This window comes from Astyanax mexicanus, chromosome 20 (assembly GCF_023375975.1).
Source record: "Astyanax mexicanus isolate ESR-SI-001 chromosome 20, AstMex3_surface, whole genome shotgun sequence".
NCBI lineage: Eukaryota > Metazoa > Chordata > Actinopteri > Characiformes > Acestrorhamphidae > Astyanax > Astyanax mexicanus.
The window spans coordinates 39,334,965-39,353,923 of record NC_064427.1 but is presented as its reverse complement, the minus strand read 5'-3'; the positions used below and the strand labels follow the sequence as shown (position 1 = coordinate 39,353,923).

At 38.2% G+C, this 18,959-nt stretch overlaps 1 protein-coding gene across 10 annotated transcripts in view; it reads right to left on the bottom strand.

Moving 5' to 3' along the window:
- Nucleotides 1–18,959, bottom strand: part of nbeaa (neurobeachin a) — a 314,222-nt gene that overhangs the window by 12,195 nt on the left and 283,068 nt on the right. For all 10 annotated transcript variants that reach the window (XM_049468902.1, XM_049468904.1, XM_049468903.1 and 7 more), the window contains 11 exons: nt 16,164–16,310; nt 14,700–14,836; nt 13,257–13,374; nt 12,237–12,339; nt 9,975–10,090; nt 7,990–8,102; nt 7,746–7,886; nt 6,011–6,130; nt 4,713–4,865; nt 1,315–1,482; nt 560–649 (listed from right to left, as the gene is read on the bottom strand). In XM_049468902.1, the coding sequence (XP_049324859.1) occupies nt 560–649; nt 1,315–1,482; nt 4,713–4,865; nt 6,011–6,130; nt 7,746–7,886; nt 7,990–8,102; nt 9,975–10,090; nt 12,237–12,339; nt 13,257–13,374; nt 14,700–14,836; nt 16,164–16,310 (1,406 nt within the window). The remainder of the gene's footprint in view (nt 1–559; nt 650–1,314; nt 1,483–4,712; nt 4,866–6,010; nt 6,131–7,745; nt 7,887–7,989; nt 8,103–9,974; nt 10,091–12,236; nt 12,340–13,256; nt 13,375–14,699; nt 14,837–16,163; nt 16,311–18,959) is intronic.

Here is an 18,959-nt window from a genome sequence, read left to right as displayed (position 1 = left end):
ATTAAGATTAATAGGGGGGCCCAAACTTTTTCATATGACTGTATATAAACCCCATTCATTTACGTTCAGCCTTCAGCTGCAGTAACAGCCTCTGTTCTTCTGAGAAGACTAGATGTGGACATTAACACACAAGATCCCGGATCACTACTGCAAGGATCTGATTGCATTCTTAAAAGAGCATTTATAGAAATCCGTAAAGTATTTGCCTCCTACAGATTACTGTTGTTTTTGCTTTTTTTAAATCATACTTTTACTTTAACAAAGATTAACAAAGAAACTTTAATATCAGACAAAGATAACCTGAGTAAGAATAAAAAGCAGTTTTTAAATGATAGATGATTTTATTTATTAAGGATTTTTCAATCAAGAAATCTAATAAAACCTATCTGACAACATGAAGCCGAATTAAAGATCTTAAAAAAAACACCTTATCAGCAAATCTGAAGAAAAACAGATGAGTAAACAACTCCAGCGGACCACAGAGAGAGTTATTATTCACATTGGAGAATTATTCTCCATTTGTGAATAATAATAATGGAGAACAGAAGCACAGTCTCACCAGATGCATGGCCGAGCTACGTGGAGGGTGGGGCTCGATTAGCAGCTGAGAGGGAACCTGTCCAAAGGTCTGGATCTGGGCCTCCATGGACTAAAGAAAAGAGAGAGGAGAAGAAGAAGAAGAAGAAGAGAGAGAGCGAGAGAGAGAAAAAGAGAGAGAGAAAGAATATGTACGTAAGTCAGCGTAAAATAGCCTGTGTTCCAAACTGGGAGCTGTAAATGAAGCAGCAGCTGAAGCTGAAGTGTTGATCAGGGCCTGTGTGTGTGTCCTCCAACTCCGTCTGCCTAATTAGACAAGCAGACAATGGAGCTTCCACATGATGACCAGAGATGAAGTGTGAGGCCTCTGGAAACGCAGAGAGCCAGCCATAATAAGAGAATAAAAACAGAAATAGGAACAGGAAGCAGGGGGAAAAAAAGCAGGTAACAGAGCGGCTTGGGTGAAGAGAACGTACTGTATTGTACTGTATAAAATAGATAGCTGAGAGGCTGTCTGAGCTGAGGGCTAGAGAATAGAACAGCGCTGAGAGCTGACCTCCACACTGTCATTCAGCAGGACTGGAAATTACGCTTCTGCGGAACAAAAGCAAAAGGACAGTCATTGAGGACACTAAACATGTTAGAGACTGGGATTTCAGCCTGTACAGGAAAACAGTGTAGGAGGTGGATCACTGCAGCCTGACTCTCGTCTAAGCAGGCTGTAGGAGGTAGGAGGTAGTGAAAGGAACTGTGTGTGTGTGTGTGTGTGTGTCTCACCTCTCTGAGCTGCAGGTCTGTGATGGTGTCCAGGTTGACAGAGCCTTCGTAGGACATGTAGTGGAACACGTTGAGTGCTCTCACTGCTTCCGGTCCTCGCTGCTTGTAGCCGAAGATCAAGTCGATCCATTGGTGAAGCTGACAGGACACAAACTCGCTCTCCAGAGCCTGAGACAGACCACAGCAATTAGTGAGGACTGTAGGAATGTAATGATACACAACTTATCTAATTCAATTTGCTATGAGTCTATATCAATGAGAAATGTTTTACAATACAGCACACATACAATATTTTTAACCAATCGTTCATTTGCATTCATTTATATACCGATACATGGGACATTCCAGGATTTTGGTACATTTCCTGTCCCACCTCTTAAATTTCAAATGTACATATCCAAAATATCTAAATGACTACTTTTTGTGAACAATGTACTTGTTATAAGACAAACTGTAAAATATGGTGGAAAAATAAGCTCCTTAGATATTATTCAAAAGACCGAATACCTTTGGAGCACCTCAAAAAAAAAATGGCCGTTTTCTCTTGTCCCACTCATTGGGTGACCAACTCCTTCGGCAAATTTAACAATTAAAATAAGCTCTAAATAAATGACTTCCTCTTGTATATTGTTGATCTGCATCTCCTTTACTTATGAAAACAACTTCTTTGGTCTACATTGTTTTGCATGTTACAGTTTTTATGCTGTTAAGTCGTGTCCCACAACATGCGCTCAACCCTGTTACCATAAGAAATTTTACCTGCAGAGAAAGAGTTAAAAATAATACTGTCTACTGGCACAAAGGAAGTGACATCACAAGGACATTTTCTGCCCACATGGCAAGACCAAGAGTAAGTGATCTAACAATTTTCAAGTTTTTTTCCAAATATGTTTGTCCAAGTTGTGTGTGTCACTCAGTGAACTCAACCCTGTTACTCATACTGTAAGACTAATAATGAGTAGAGTCAAAATTTACTTTATATACTTATATAACCATGTTTGTGCTTGATCTTGTATACATAGCTAAATGTTACAGTTAGCATCTGTTCCTGGGGTAAACCACAACTTAGCATAGATTTACAACCCTGTTACTCACAACCCTGTTACTGTAAGTTACCAAATATATTGCATAATCTAATTTAAAAAAACTGCTTTGATACCTGAGCTTGACGAATCAAACTTTTTGATAGTCTATTACCTGTATTTAATAAATATATGACTAAAAATGATCAAATTGAAGATCAAATTTTCAGAAGAGGCCACCCCTGAAATGCACCAAAATCCTGGAATGTCCCTCTAAATGTATTTTGTGTGGATTTGAATTCACTCAGGTTCCAATCACTTCCATGGCCAAAGCTGTATAAAACCAATAACCTAGTCATACAGACTGCTTCTACAAACATTAGTGAAAGAATGGGTGGCTCTTAGGAGCTCAGTGAACTCCAGTGTGGTACCGTAATAGGATGCAGCACCTGTAAAAAAAACAAGTCTAGTCGTAAAGTTTCCGTACCAACTGTGATATTATAACACAGTGAAAGCGACTGGGAATCAAATCAACACACTGTCAGTGTAAAATGACAGATCAGGGTCAGCTGATGCTGAGAAGCATAGGGTGCAGAGGTCACCATCATTCTGCAATGGAGTCAATCACCACAGACCTTTATGTGACCTTTAGATTAGCTCAGGAACAGACAGTAGACAGTAGAGAGCTTCATTGAATGGGTTCTTTTTTAGAATTTTATTTCAAAATTTTCCCATTTTCTCCCCAATTTACTCCAACCCACTCATTAGGACTCCCCCTATCACTAGTGATGCTCCAACACACCAGGAGGGTGAAGACTAACACATGCTTCCTCTGATACATGTGAAGTCAGACACCGCTTCTTTTCGAGCTGCTGCTGATGCTGTAGCATTACCGAGCAGCATCACAGCGCTAACGCTCGGAGGAAAGCGCAGCGACTCGGTTCTGATACATCAGCTCACAGACGCCCTGGGCTGCAGACATCACCCTAGGAGTGATGTGGGGAGAGTGGCCATCTACTGTACCCACCCGGAGGGAGCAGGGCCAATAGTGCTCCCTCTGAGCGCCGGCAGCTTAATGATAAAGCTGCATGAGCGGGGGTTCGAACCTGCGACCTTTAGACCGCTGGACCACTCTGCGCCCCGTTTATCCTAATTTTTAAACAGGCTTCTGTACAGAGAAGCCTCACTGCTAGCTTATAAAGATCATCTATTTTAACAATCAGCCCCAACTTTTCACTCCAAAAGCTGAATATAAGTCAGAAAGGACAATATCTTTACAGTACATTACAGTACATTATACCACAGTTAGTTCCGACCCTGCAATGTGATTGGCTGAGAGGTGTTTTATGAGTGCCGTTATCAGCCGGTAATGCTACAGGTAAACTAGCAATGATGCAGCGCTTACAAGCCAAACAGAGCAGCTACAAACAGAGCAGCAATGGAATATTACATGTTATATAGCACTCTTGTCCCTTGTTACTCTTGTAATCGTGTATTATTGCTTAGATAACTTTGAAGTTATGTAATGTAAAAACATTTTGTTTTATATTAAAATTACATTATTTGAACTTTTTATGTTTAAAATGACGTATGTGGACATCTGGGTCATATCAGAAAAATATATACTAAAAAAAAAATGGAACAGTGAGGGAATAAATCGATTTGAGCTCACATTCTGTGATTTATGACGAAGTGCAAGACAATGTTGCTTGAAATTAAGTATATCAATTAAAGACTTTTTGTTAAGATTCGTGTTTGTTAAGAAATAAATAATTACATATGTATTGGTCAAACATATCAGAAAATAAAAAACTGGCTGTAATGGAAAGCTTACCTTCCTCTCTTAATATGAAAAAAGGTAAATTTAATAGGATATGGGAACGATTCATTGAGTACATTGAACCAATAAGACCAAATTATTATTGGTCTTAGTAATAATACCACCATATTTAATGATGCAATACTTAAGTGGATTACGCATGTATAACAAAACCTCCTTGGATTTGTGTAGGGTGTTTTTGTGTGTGTGTGTGTTTGTATTTCTTTTCATTTATGTATATAAGTCTTATAATTCTTGAAGTATAGGGAAATGCTTTGTATTAATGTACCAGAGGTTTTCTCTGATGGGATGTGAAAATGTAAAATCCTTGTAATCTTTTTCGTTCCCAAATAAAATGTAAATATTAAAAAAAGAATATGTGCTGAATTTGATTTGTTTGTTATTAAAATACCTGAACAATCTTTTCTGTGGTCAAAAACTTGCAGCGTCTCATTTAAAAAGCTGTAGAAAGTAACTTATTAGTGATAATGATATTTAAATATATTAGTGATCAGCTCTATCACTGAAATCCACATGCAGAGACTCCATATTCTCACCATCCTGTTGATGCGAACAAAGTCCTCAGGCTTTTTGGCCCAGACCGGCAGCTCCACGTCACTCACAGCCGAGCGATCCTCCCTCAGACCCAGATCATAACCATTACTGTTCACAAACATCTCAGGGAGGTAGTAGAACTCAGGAATCAGCTCCTGCTCCGCAAAGAGGATAGAATTATTAAGAAATGCACACAAAATATATCTGCAAAAAGTCTGTTCTACAGTTTATCTAACATACCATAAACATAATTCACATTCTGCACATACTGAAAAATATTGAGAAAGCAGGCATAATTGTGAAAAACTGTTAAATGGCGTCACATCAACGTGCAAAATACTAGGTGAAAAAAATTAACCAGCGTGTTTTAAAGTTGTGAGTGTGTAAATGAACTTCTCGTGAGCACAAATGTGAAACTAGCGAGCAACAAAAAAGTGAATGGTTGCTCTCGAGCTTCATTTTTCTCCTCTCTGGTGTTTTTTTTCCTCGAGCGCTGTGTGAATTACCTGCAGCAGCAGTTTCTGCTCGACTGAGTTTTTTAGCGCTCGAGTTTTGAAAGGGGTGGTTTTGACAGTTTGAGGGCTCAGGAGTCAGGATCGCCTCCCTCAGAGAACGCTATTGGCTGATATCTTCAGTGTTTGTGAAGGACCGCCTACCTCTACGAGCTGGAGGAGGGCGGGGACAGAAGGATGGCAGGAGAGTTAGCTAGCTGGCTATGCTAACACCCAAACAACCCACTCCCTGGTGCGGTGGCTCTGTCCGGTTGATTTAGGCGCTAACCCGGGAAGACAGAGCGGGTCACGCCGGAGAGGGGGTTGTTTGGATGTTAGCATAGCCAGCTAGCTAACTCTCCTGCAATAGGCGGTCCTTCACAAACACTGAAGATATCAGCCAATAGCGTTCGCTGAGGGAGGCGACCCTGACTCCGCCCCCAAACTGTCAAAACCACCCCTTTCAAAACTCGAGCGCAAAAAACTCAGTCGAGCACAAACTGCTGCTGCAGGTAATTCACACAGCGCACAAGAGGAAAAAAAACACCTGAGAGGAGAAAAATGAAGCTCGAGAGCAACATTTTCTTCGGTGTGCACATGATTCACATTTTTTGCTCGCTAGTTTTTCATTTGTGCTCACGAGAAGTTCATTTACACACGCAAAATATTAAAACACGCTGCTTAATTTTTCCCCCTGTTATTCTTGCACCCCTGACTTTATACTTTTTACTAAATACACTTAAAAGACTACAGTGAGAAATCTCAGTTTAACAGTAGTAGTAGTAGTTCTGTTGGTCACACTCTCTTACCTTGACATCAGACGTGTCCCTCTGGCAGCTCCTCCACGAGCGCATGATGCCAGAGAACGTTCGGTCAGGGTGGTCGAACTTCTTTTCATTCCCGTTCAGGTAAAACGTAGTGAAGGGCTCCTAACACAGTGGAAGAAACAGGGATAGAAGTTGGGAACATGAGATCTGAGTGTATATACTGTTATAATGCTAAAAAAGAGGCTTTAAGGTAAAGCCCTTATAAAAAAAAGATAAAATGATCATTCCTAACATGTTTTTTTGGGGTTTCACTGTAAACACTGTAGCTAGCTGTTTTATTAAATATCAGATTTGCTATTTGGGAGTTCTCTACTGCTAAATATGTGCTAATATTATAGCTGGGTAGTTAAGCTATTCAGTACCAATATGACAAACCATTTCAATAAAAAGCTTATATGCTTCAGTACTTGGATGCTCTCTACTTGAGCAACTGTAGCTAATGTCTTAGCTACCTAGCTAACAGAGATCATTATAAGAACGTTTGGCAACGTTTTGAAAAGGTTACGGAAAGGTGACCTGTAACATTACAGAAATATTGCTTTGCCTCATAATGTGATCAGAAGGTTTCTCACATAACATCCCGAGCTGGATCGTTATGGAAAATGATAAAAGTTTCTAAAAAATTAAAACTAAAAAACACACTGACACAAGAAACGTTACAGCAACGTTATGAAACGTTTCAAAGGTTAAATAAAAATGTTAACTGTAATGTTCAGGTAAAACAACAACCAAAAATTATTAGCTGGGTAGGTAGCTACTAGGGGTGTCATGATTTCAATATTTTATCGAAATCGATGGAAATTATGTCATGGTCTCGAGCCTCGAAGTCAAAAAGAGGATGGACGATTCCTCCCTCTAAGCTACACAAACGGTGCAGCACACTGTAGCGACGCCGCGGACATTGTGACTGCTGAAAGAGCAGCTCTTTCTCCAGAGAATGTGGACATTCTCATCTTCTTAAAGAAAAACTTAAAGAAAATATAAAAGTAACAGTTGTTTTGTCTAGACTCAAATATGTTAATAGTTTTGGTACCTTAAGGAGCATCTTTCTCTCAGATAAAGTTAATAATATATCTTTATTAAAGAAAAAAACTTCTCATTCTCAGGGACCGAAAAAGTCTTAAAGTCTTATTTTTCATGTTTAACTGTTATAGTAGGATAGAGTTCAGTTTGTTAAGGCTCTAATTGTTCTATTATTTTGTACATGACTGTTCCTGTATTTTTTATTATTTATTTTGTTATGTTGCACATTGCTGTTTTAATAGTGCACACTGCTGCTACCAAAAAAAGCCACTAGATGGCATTACATATATATCTTAATTAAATTATTTAAATTTGACCATTAGTGCCTAATGTGGTGTATTACAGATCACTTGTATCACTTTGCATCACTTATATCAAGCCCACCTTTTGAAATAAGATATTGTAAATTTGATTAATCAAACCAATGACTGACCATAGACTAATCTAAAACTGGCATAGGCCTCTCTGCTGTAAAAAAAAGAACAAAGAAAATCGAGAATCAAATCGAATCGTGACCCTAAAATCAGAAATAAAATCGAATCGAGGATTTACAGAATCGTGACACCCCTAGTATCTACTGTATGTAGTTCTGTCAATTTACACACCAGTTGTGAAACATGTGTATATGTAGTACACGACAGAAGGTAGAAGTGTAAGCAGTGTACAGGTCATAGTTTAGGACGTAGGTGCTCACTATTCTGTGAAGCCACAGTAGGGTGGAGGCAGCCGTGGAGTAGAGGGCGGTGTAGTGATGTGGTGGGGTACCGTCCTCCTCCCAGGTCTCGTAGTGCTCTGCATAAAAGGCTGCACGCTTCGGATTCAGGGCTCCGATTGGCTGAGAGAAAGAAAGTGCCAGAGAATTGAGTGCAATAACAAAAACATGATCTAAGAAATAGGTGTTGCTGCTGATTTTTTGTGATGAATTCTTCAGAATGTACCTTTGACAGGTCCCTGAAGTTGCCAGGTAGAGTGAGGTCCAGCTCTTCAGACTCATAGTTGGTGAGGACCCAGGGGAAGACTGGGTACTGGTTCAGATCATTATACGTTCTCCCTGCACGCAGAAATACAAGTGAATAAACAGGTGAATCAGCTTAACATGGGTCAAATATACAATCCAGAGCTGCAACAACTCACTGATTACTATTACTCTCAACTGTACATAAAATAAAATGTAAAAGATTTAAAAATATATATATATTTTTTTACCCAACAGCTTTTTTTTTTAATATACTTAAAATATGTATTGTATATATGTACAACCTTGCATATTGATGCACATAGTATACACTATCATAGAACTAGAAAAACTACACTAAATGAAGCTCTTGTTGTGGCTCATTAGGAGTTTTGGAAAACAAACTTAAAGCAGTATTTGCACCAGCACACATCCAAACCTCTAATATATACACACAACTAGGCTTGGGCGATATGTCTCTAAAATAATATCACGATATTTCAGGGTATTTTTGCGATAACGATATACTTGGCGATATAGGAAAACTAAAATAATTAATTCATTTCAGGAATATAGTATAATAGTATAATAGTATAATCATAATGTGGCAAAATAAATAATATAGCATAAAATAATATAATGCAGCAAATAATATTGCAGAATATTTAGTGCATGCATATAAACTGCAAACTAAAACAATTATACAATAAATACACCTAAAGCTTCACAGTAAATAATAGACTACTTTTAAGACAGAACAGCCCTATTATCACCATATGGATTTTTAATATCATGATATTTCTGTCACAATATATTGTATACGATATAATATTGCCCACCCCTACACTCAACCACATGTGTCACGGCCCAATGTGGAGACGACATTGGAAACATTGGCATTCAGTCTCCTGTTCCCCCGTTCTGTGGTGTTCTGAGTGGTTTATCACTTTTTCGGCTTCAAACAACAACAAATAGGGCGTGCAACAGAACAGACGACAGAGATCAATACAAAGCGATAAACGCTTTTATGTTATGAAAAATTAGATTTTTCATAGTTTTCATAGTTTCATAGTCAATTTCATAGTCATAGCTCGTGTTTGCCTTACAAATCTTGTACAAATCTCGTATTTTTTTTATTTTTTTTTGCTGAACCACTCCTTTACCTGGCAGGGGTTTACACAGAGAAACAATTACCAAACCACACTTTATACACTTAAACTGTATAAAAATAAATATGCTGCAGTAAGAATGAAGAACACGTAATAGATGTGGAAAGGGGAAATAGAAAACTCCACAGAGGAGAGAGAGAGAGTGGAGAGGTGGAGTGATTACTGAACACTGCCTCTCCACTCTGGTACTGTGATTGGAACAGGATGTAGTCTGCTGATAAAAAGACTGTTCTAGATTTTGTTTTCAGGTCATGAACCGTCACAGAGCTTCTCTTGTATAAGGTGCTCATTTGTTTTATTGTTTCTGCTATATTAGATTCAGCAACATGGATGTAACATGCAAATTAGCCTTCATATCTGTCAAAATACTTTTTTTTTTTTTACCGTGTGCAGGGATCATCCTGACCAATCACATTTTTCCAGGTGAGCATTTCAGTGAGGACTCAACATTCTGATTAATTTTCATGTATTATATTTTTTTCTCTATTTAGTTTATTTTCGTTATTTATGTTAATAATGCTTTACATATTTATTGTCTTCAGACATCACCCCAGGAGTGATGTGGGGAGAGAGCGCCATCTACTGTACCCACCCGGAGGGAGCAGGGCCAATAGTGCTCCCTCTGAGCGCCGGCAGCTTGATGGTAAAGCTGCATGAGCGGGGTTCAAACCTGCGACCTCCTGCTCATAGTGGCAGCGCTTTAGACCGCTGGACCACTCGGCGCTCCCATATGGAGGATTATAATCACAGAACTAATGTTTTGTCTATATTCTGTTTTTTTCACGGTGTGCATGCTCACCTGCGATGGTGTTGAGGAACATGAGGTATTCGAAGTTGGAAATCTCCCGCCTCTGCCAGCGCTGTGTCATGTTGGAGGACTTAAAGAGCTGCCGGGGTGTGGCCAAGGAGATACGCCTGCAGACGGAGTATATACATCAACAACAGTCACATAGTGATTAAACATTAAAAGCAAACTGCCCAGTTTGGTTGGACTTCCATTGGTTGCATATCTTCAGTATGGATGAGTTAAGAATGTGTAAATAGCTTATATACTGAGGTGGCATTCCACTGCTGACAGAAAGCACAAAGTACACAAAGTCAGAACTGATCATGTCCTATTTGAAATTAACTTTATTAAAGTAACAATGGGCCCTATTTTACTGATCTATAGGCAATCAGTCAACCCAAGCACTGCACAGCTTAATTTAGGAAGCGTCATATGCCTGTCTTTGTTAAAGATTATAATACATCATAGTGCAAAGTATTACAGCATGAAAGCACGTGTTTGTAATGTGTGAACTCATCCTGAAGCATTACTACATCTCTGCTGTTTGTAACAAACCAAACCGTGTGGAAATCGGGTAAAACTTGGTATTGGAGTATTGATTATTAAAGGTGTTTTAAACACCCTTCTTCAGCACTAATAAATACACTGAGGACACGTGATTGACTCCTCTAATATAACAGAAGGCTGCTACACCAGGACGCAGGCTATGTGGAGTCTATGTATATATGTCTATGTCATAAGCAATCCCGGTGTTGAAGCCAGCGCTATGGGTTTACACAATGTAAACATTGTTTTTTAATAAGCTTCTTATGCAATTTTAAAGTTATTAATGCCTCATTTTAAATGTCAGGACTCTTCAGATTCTTACAAGGGGGTGTGGAGCTACTTTGAGTCTGAATAACAGTGTAAAAACAATTTATCAGGGCAAAATATGCCCCGAATCGCATGTTATACAGAGTGCTGGGCAAAAAGCACCAGATTACCAGATCTCAGAAAGCTGTAGGAGAGGGGAGGAGGGCTATTCAACGAAGTTAAGTTCTTTTATCATGTTTTACTACACCAAAACTACTACACTGACTTTGGCAGATTGACATTTTAATGGGGCAGCTCTTCTGCACTTCTCCGCAGAGGTGCATGTCCAAGCTGTGAAGGTGCGTGAACAGGTCATTTACTGGAATAGCAATGTTCTATTATTTTCTATACTACTTATTGTTGATGTAAAAGTTGGGTCTGCAAAATCCTGTGTGTTCCTCTGTGTGTGTAACGAGCGGGGTTTCTGCACGTTAAGCGTGCGTGACACACCTGTTTTGCCAAGATAGCAATGAAAGGCTGACTGTTTACTGTTGTCAGGGTTCAAATCAGTCAGTTGCGCACTTTTGTTTACCATTTCCCAGAGAGCAATATGCCAGAAATTTACCTGAACACATCTCATTTCCAGGCCACCACACCCATCGCTGTATATATATATATATATATTTGTAAGCTCCATCACAATTTAAACAACGCAGGTGAAAGGATTAAAATTAGACTATTGGCGGGGTATAAGATAAGGCCTATAATCTTGTTTTAATACCTAAAATGCCTAAAAACATCTCTTAGCCCACTTACAGCATGTCAAGGTGTTCAACTGTTCGCACCTATACAGGACTAAATAATACTGAAATTACTAAAGATAACTAAAATAATTAAAAAAAACTATTTAAGGATAATTTAATTTAATTAAACACCTTGTGGTTCCCTTCCACACACATCGTCTAGTTTGAAAATAAAACAGAATTTTTATGTATATCATTTTAGTCATGTATTTACTGAGATGAAAGAGTACCAGTTACTGTCCATGTCCTGTGTTTATTAGCAAAAAACTAAAGATATAAAAAGTATGTTGAGGAATTTGTACTATTTCTTTCTTTCCTCCTTTTTTTCCCAAATGTTTATTATATTTTCTTCTAATTTACAAGGCCTATTACCTAACCCACTTATTAGGACCCTCCTATCACTAGTGATGCCCCAACACAGCAGGAGGGTGAAGACTAACACATGCCTCCTCCGATACATGTGAAGTCAGACACCGCTTCTTTTAAAAGTGCTGCAAACTGCAATTGTGCTCTCTCTGGTCTCCTGCAGCTGATGGCAAGCTACATGAACGGGATTCGAAACAGCACCACTTTTTTTTTACTGTTTCTTTAGTATTTTTTTTTATAAATGAGAGAAAAACCTGATTCTATATCAGAGCTTTTACTGTGATACACATTATAAACACTGGTCACGTTCTACCTTGCTTGAGGGAGTCCATAGCTGGTGCCCACTCCAACCCGGGGTAAACTGTACACCACCTTTTTGACAGTAGCCTGATCCGGGAAGTTGAACATGACTGATGCTGTGGGGAAAAAAACAGTGTTCAGTTTGTAGGATGAAGGATGGAAAAGTATTATTTCAATAATCAATATTTTACATTAAAATGTTAAAACATTTCAGTCTTCAATCAATCAATCAACCTTTATTTAAACTCGGAGTACAGTGAGGGTGGCCCTTATTTACAATGCAGCCGAGCCTAATTACATAGGGAAGGGATTGACAGAAACAACAGCACAACAAAAGTAGATAGAATAAAATAAGTAAGAAACAAAACATAAAAAACTAAACTAAATAAGAATTATTTAAAAAAATGATAATAATTTTAAAATTATTAAGATATAAAACAAATAAGGTAAAAATAATAATTTAAGAGTAGGAATCATAAAATCAGGTAAAAAAGGTAATAGAACTAATAAAAATTCAACTACAGATGAATAAATACAAACTAAACACATAAAAGAGTAAAATATAAATAAGCAATACCTATAAATAATAAAAGAAAAGAAAAAATCTAAAAAGAAATGTGAAAAAAAAAACAGCTAAAACAAACCAACATTAAAAACTAAAAAAATAAAGAAATAAAAAAAAATAAAGGAAGAAACTTAAAACATACCAAAGATCATAAAAAAACTAAAATGAGCTAAAACAGTGGCAGGCTGTCTGAAGGTGGTTAGAAACTAGGAGTTTAAAATGATTTAGTGACTCCAGTGAGCTTTAGAGTTTTAGAGTTTCCTGTAGTGAATAATTCCAGCTCGCTGCTGCTGCTCTGTAGCTAAAAGCAGATTTTACCAGTTCGGTTAAAACTCTCAGTACCTGAAGGGTGATCCAGGTGATCCAGTCACTGGAGCGAGTCTGGTAGGTTGTGTTATTTAATAATATAATAGGTTTTAGTGTGATGTACGGTGGCATACGGTGAGAAAGTGCTTTTAAAGTGCTTACTTCTGTTGGCCATGAAGACCTCCAGCCCCGTGTTCTGCAGCAGATACCGCCTGGCAAACACTGCCCTGATCTCACTGAACATCCACTTTCCATGCAGACCCTCAGAGTACGCCAACACCTGAACACATTAAACATAAAACATTTATAAAACTACAGACATGTGATACCTGTTTAAAATAAACAGTATTTAAAAATGGGTCTATCCAGCTTTTCTGAAGGCTTTTTCCTAGATTATTTAAGATTGCATTCACTAGGGGTGTCACGAATTCGATATTTCATCTAAATCGATGGAAATTATGTCATGGTCTGGAGCCTCGAAGTCAAAAAGAGGATGGACGATCCCTCCCTCTAAGCTACACTAATGGTGCAGCACACTGTAGCGACGCCGCGGACATTGTGACTGCTGAAAGAGCAGCTCTTTCTCCAGAGAATGTGGACATTCTCATCTTCTTAAAGAAAAACTTAAAGAAAATATAAAAATAACAGTTGTTTTGTCTAGCCTCAAATATGTTAATAGTTTTGGTACCTTAAGGAGCATCTTTCTCTCAGATAAAGTTAATAATATATCTTTATTAAAGAAAAAAACTTCTCATTCTCAGGGACCGAAAAATCTTAAAGTCTTATTTTTCATGTTTAACTGTTATAGTAGGATAGAGTTCAGTTTGTTAAGGCTCTAATTGTTCTATTATTTTGTACATGACTGTTCCTGTATTTTTTATTATTTATTTTGTTATGTTGCACATTGCTGTTTTAATAGTGCACACTGCTGCTACCAAAAAAAGCCACTAGATGGCATTACATATATATCTTAATTAAATTATTTAAATTTGACCATTAGTGCCTAATGTGGTGTATTACAGATCACTTGTATCACTTTGCATCACTTATATCAAGCCCACCTTTTAAAATAAGATATTGTACATTTGATGAATCAAACCAATGACTGACCATAGACTAATCTAAAACTGGCATAGGCCTCTCTGCTGTAAAAAAAAATAAAAAATAAAATCGAGAATCAAATCGAACCGTGACTCTAAAATCAGAAAATAAAATTGAATCAAGGATTTACAGAATCGTAACACCCCTAGCATTCAGCGATAAAAAAATTAGTAAGATTAGAATGTTAGATAATCATCCTACTTTACTCCAAACAAAAATCAGATTTGAGCGTACAGTCTAAACATAACCAAAGATGAACAGTGAGTTTTATACTGCAGTAGTAACATTTTGATCCCAGTGAGGAAATGATAGAGATGCCATACACCCTTTTACAGGCCAGTAGAGCATCAGGAGGATTGTGAAGGTCTTACTTTAAAAGGGAAATATGATGCATAATGCTGCTTTAACCCAACAGATCTTGCACTGCTTGGTGACTTTACACTCTTTACTATAATTTAAATTGAAAACTGGTGTAAAAACAAAATGTTTAGGAGAGATACACACTTTGGCGTCAATCTTCTTGAAGGCGGGATCCTCTTCATCCACCTCAAAATAAATCTCAGTGGTGGTGATGGAGAGCGTTCCTCTGGCAACAATCACAGGAGCCACCAGCTGAGCCGGTGTGCTCAGAACCACAGGACCTGAAAGAGACCAGAACAGATTTACCATCAAGTCATAAACCCCTTTCCGACATATCAGACAGTGGATAGATTACATGGTCAGTAGAATGATTTGATTTTCTAATCAAACACTAATCATTGTTAATTATTTAATTACACTACATATAAAACCACGAAAAACATCAAGAATAAAGTCTGTTAATTTGATCAAATCAAGTTTAAATCAGCTGAGCGTGTTATTCACAGTCAGGCGCTGAATAGGGTTGATGAGTGCGGCTGCCGTGCAGCCGGTAATTAGTTCATTTAGTGAATCAGCTTTTGAATGGCAAATTTCTCGTCAGTAGCAGCAGAAGCTTTCGCAGCTGTGGAGGACGCCTCTCTACACTCTACACAGATTCAAGAGCAATTTCTACTCAAAAAGCTTTTGGCCTCTTGTGCTTGTTAGGGTACCCGAGGATTTCAGGAGGAAACTTGCCTCGGGATGTAAATACTCGAGGACGAAAAGACGCTAGAAACAAAGTACATTTACAAACATTAACACATAAAAATAAAAACAAACTCAAATACAAGATACAAGAACATCACAACCTGTTGATAGAACAGCTTTAAAGGAGAGAAATCCAGTGTGAAATAGACATGGAGTGTAGCAGTGAAACATGATAAAACGTACAAACTTTTGGATAACACTTTATTTTAAGGAGTGTTAATTAATGTCTTATTATTTGCTTAATAATACAGCCTTAATTGGACATTTGTAAATGATTTATTCACTACTTATTATTAGGCTTTATTCTGTGTTATAAGTGTTATTGGTGCTTAATTAGGAGTCTGTTATGCAGAAAAATATTTTTAATAATGGCTTTATTAGATCTAATAGTGCACAATAAACAGTTATGTAACATCTAACAGAACCTCACTTAAGAATATTGTACACTTCTTGGTGTATTAGTGACTGTTATAGTAGGATAGAGTTCAATTTGTTAAGGCTCTAATTATTAAAGTTCTATTATTTTGTACATGACTTTTCCTGTATTTTTTTATTATTTATTTTGTTATGTTGCACATTGCTGTTTTAATAGTGCACACTGCTGCTACCAAAAAAAGCCACTAGATGGCATTACAAATATATCTTAATTAAATTGTTTAAATTTGACCATTAGTGCCTAATGTGGTGTATTACAGATCACTTGTATCACTTTGCATCACTTATATCAAGCCCACCTTTTGAAATAAGATATTGTAAATTTGATGAATCAAACCAATGACTGACCATAGACTAATCTAAAACTGGTATAGAGCTCTCTCAAAAATGTTGTGTAGTCTGAGTTTTGGCATTAATGTGAGATACCTGCGAGATTGTCGAGCTCCTTCTCCTGCAGCAGACTGACTGCATCATCATCTCCCTCCAGCATCAGCTCCGTCTCCGGGTTCTGACTGACCACTGACTGGCTCCTGAACGTCTTCTTCGACTTCTTGTTCTCCTCTTCCTCAGGAGCTAAATACAGAGTAAAGAGATGGCTGTTAGTCTTGCATTTAATTCAGAGCAAAATCCCTATTTATTTTAAGCAACAACCTGAAATCTGGGGAAAAAAATTGTGAGGTCAAATTACAAGCGGCAGAAATACTTGATTATTTAAGATAAAAAAAGTATTTTTCGCACTATAAGGCACATCGTATTATAATGTGCATTATGCGACACTAATAGTGCAAAGGAGTGTCGCCATATTTTCCTTTTAATTTAGCAGCAAAACCTGTAAAGTTAAGCTAAGCGAAATAAACAAAACTGTAATTCTTTAAAATACATTTTCTTTTAACGTCAAACGAGTGCTGGGTGTTAATCTACACAGATTTCTCTACTAAAAACTGTTTATTTAGGTGAGTAAAGTGCTTCCATTTATTTACAGTAAGCTAAGATTTCCAGATTTCCACTAAGGCTGGGTGCAGCAATATTATCATTATCAGCTAACCGCTAGCACTAGTAAATGCCTGATAGAGCTACACTGAGGAACCCTGAGTGTTCCGGTAATCCAGGGTGAGATTAGCTAGTGGTTCGTCCCACGTAACTTGTTTTAGCATGGTAAATGTGCTATAGGCCGATTATACTCACCTCTGAATGGCAATAGAGCTTGCACTCATGCTAATGCTGCTCCAGCAGTGCTAGCCAGGGTTAGGAGCAAGCTATAGTCTGATATACTGGGGTGTAAACGGTGAAAGAGCTAGTGTTTCGTGGGTAATGCTAATGTTGCTCCAGCAGTGCTAGCCGGCGTTAGCAGCAGGCTACAAGCTGATAATACTAAAGGCCCTGTCCCACTGCGATTGCGTCTAAATATCCACTAAAGTATGTCCAAATTTATCCGAAAACACTGCGTCCACTGAGTGAACGCGCTGCGTCCAAATTACGTCCATATTCCGTCTAAATTGAAGTTGGACGTCGACTTCCACTTTTTGTACGTCGACTTCCAACTATATATGGTTGTTTTTTCTAGTGAATCATCATTTCTTCTTGAGCTACAAGAGAGAGCACATCTATTCTCTTCTACACAACCATGGACCACAGATTCCTTGCAGTGATGATGCAGCAGCAGAACATACTCCTCCATGTGCTGGACCAGACCGGGAGGAGGAGGAGTCGGCAGCAGGAGAGGACTGTATGGGTCAGGCCTTGGATTGTACGCCGGGTGGAGTTTGGACTGTATGACCGGCTGATGGTAAAGCGATGGATGCCAGAAAAATATTTTTATGGACGTCGACGTCCATCTGTACGTGCCGTCCAAATATCCACTAAAATACGTTCGTACTGCGTCTAAATATCCACTAAATTACGTCCATATTAGTCGCCGTCTATTCCGAAAAATTTTGGGAGGTACCAAAACCACTTTTGCGTCTAAAGTGGACGGCAACGTCTAAACTACATCCACTTGGACGGAGCCGACCAAATATCCACTAAACTACGTCCAGATTGCATCTAAATATCCACTAAATATCCACTAAACTGCTTCCACTGAAATTTGGACGTACTTTAGTGGACGTAATTAATGTTTTTCCCTTTAGATAAGGCTGCAGATTCAGGGGTTCATGGACAGAGGGAATTGTGGGTAAACTGAGATGCTGGTGCTGTTGTTCTCCCACTGCACACGGTCACTCAGGTTTGTGGACGGTGGAGTGGGTGGATGCCAGTGTTTCAGGGAGCCTCCATGTCTATGTTACCTTCTGGCTCTCTGCCTTTAGTTAGGCTGTTTTATTTAGATCTGCCGGAGTCATTAGATCAATAATCACACTCTGATAATGTTTTATATTCTCTGTTTTACATAAATCCAGTCAAAACTAATTCCATCTCTCTGGCTTCCTCCGAGTTACTGACCGCCCACCTGTCTGACCCGATACCGATGGATGTTGGACCCTCAGGCTCTCATGTCCTCTGTCTGGCCAGACTGGAAGTTTCTGAAGTCAGCTCTTCTCCACCACCACCACAGATCAGCTGCTCATCGTCCATCTTACTCTATAAGCCATTAGTGGAGCTGCTATACACCTGAATATATAAAACCTATGTGGATGTATGAAAGACTTTTTAAAATTAATTTAAAAGCCGTTTGACCAGTGGTAGGATGGTCCCTCTTAAATGTGAGTCTTGGTCCTCCCAGTGTTTCTTCCTCCTCCTGCAGCTCTGAGGGAGTTTCTCACTGGGGGTTCTGTATTATGTATATTCTATGTTTAATGTTTTGCCTGATTCTTTGTCCTGTAATCATGTTTCTGTAAAGCTGCTTTGTGCCAACACCTGTTGTAAAAAGCGCTATACAAATAAATTTGATTTGATTTGATTTGATTAGTGGATATTTAGACGCAATCGCAGTGGGACAGGGCCTTAACAGGTCATTGTTGCCCTTTGTAAGTATGTGTTATAACTGATTATTAATGATTTTTAAGGCATTTACAACCTAATTAGTAACCATTAATAAACTAATTGTAAACCATTTATAAACCCTTTATAAAGGTAGCCTTATTGTTTTATAGTGGCACCAACATGATACTTAACAAAATTAAGTATCATGGTAAAAAGAAGCAGATGTTCCCATATGAACGTGTGTTCTAGATCTGATGCTGTTCTCCAGGTGGAACTATATCAGTAAAACTTCATTATTAACAA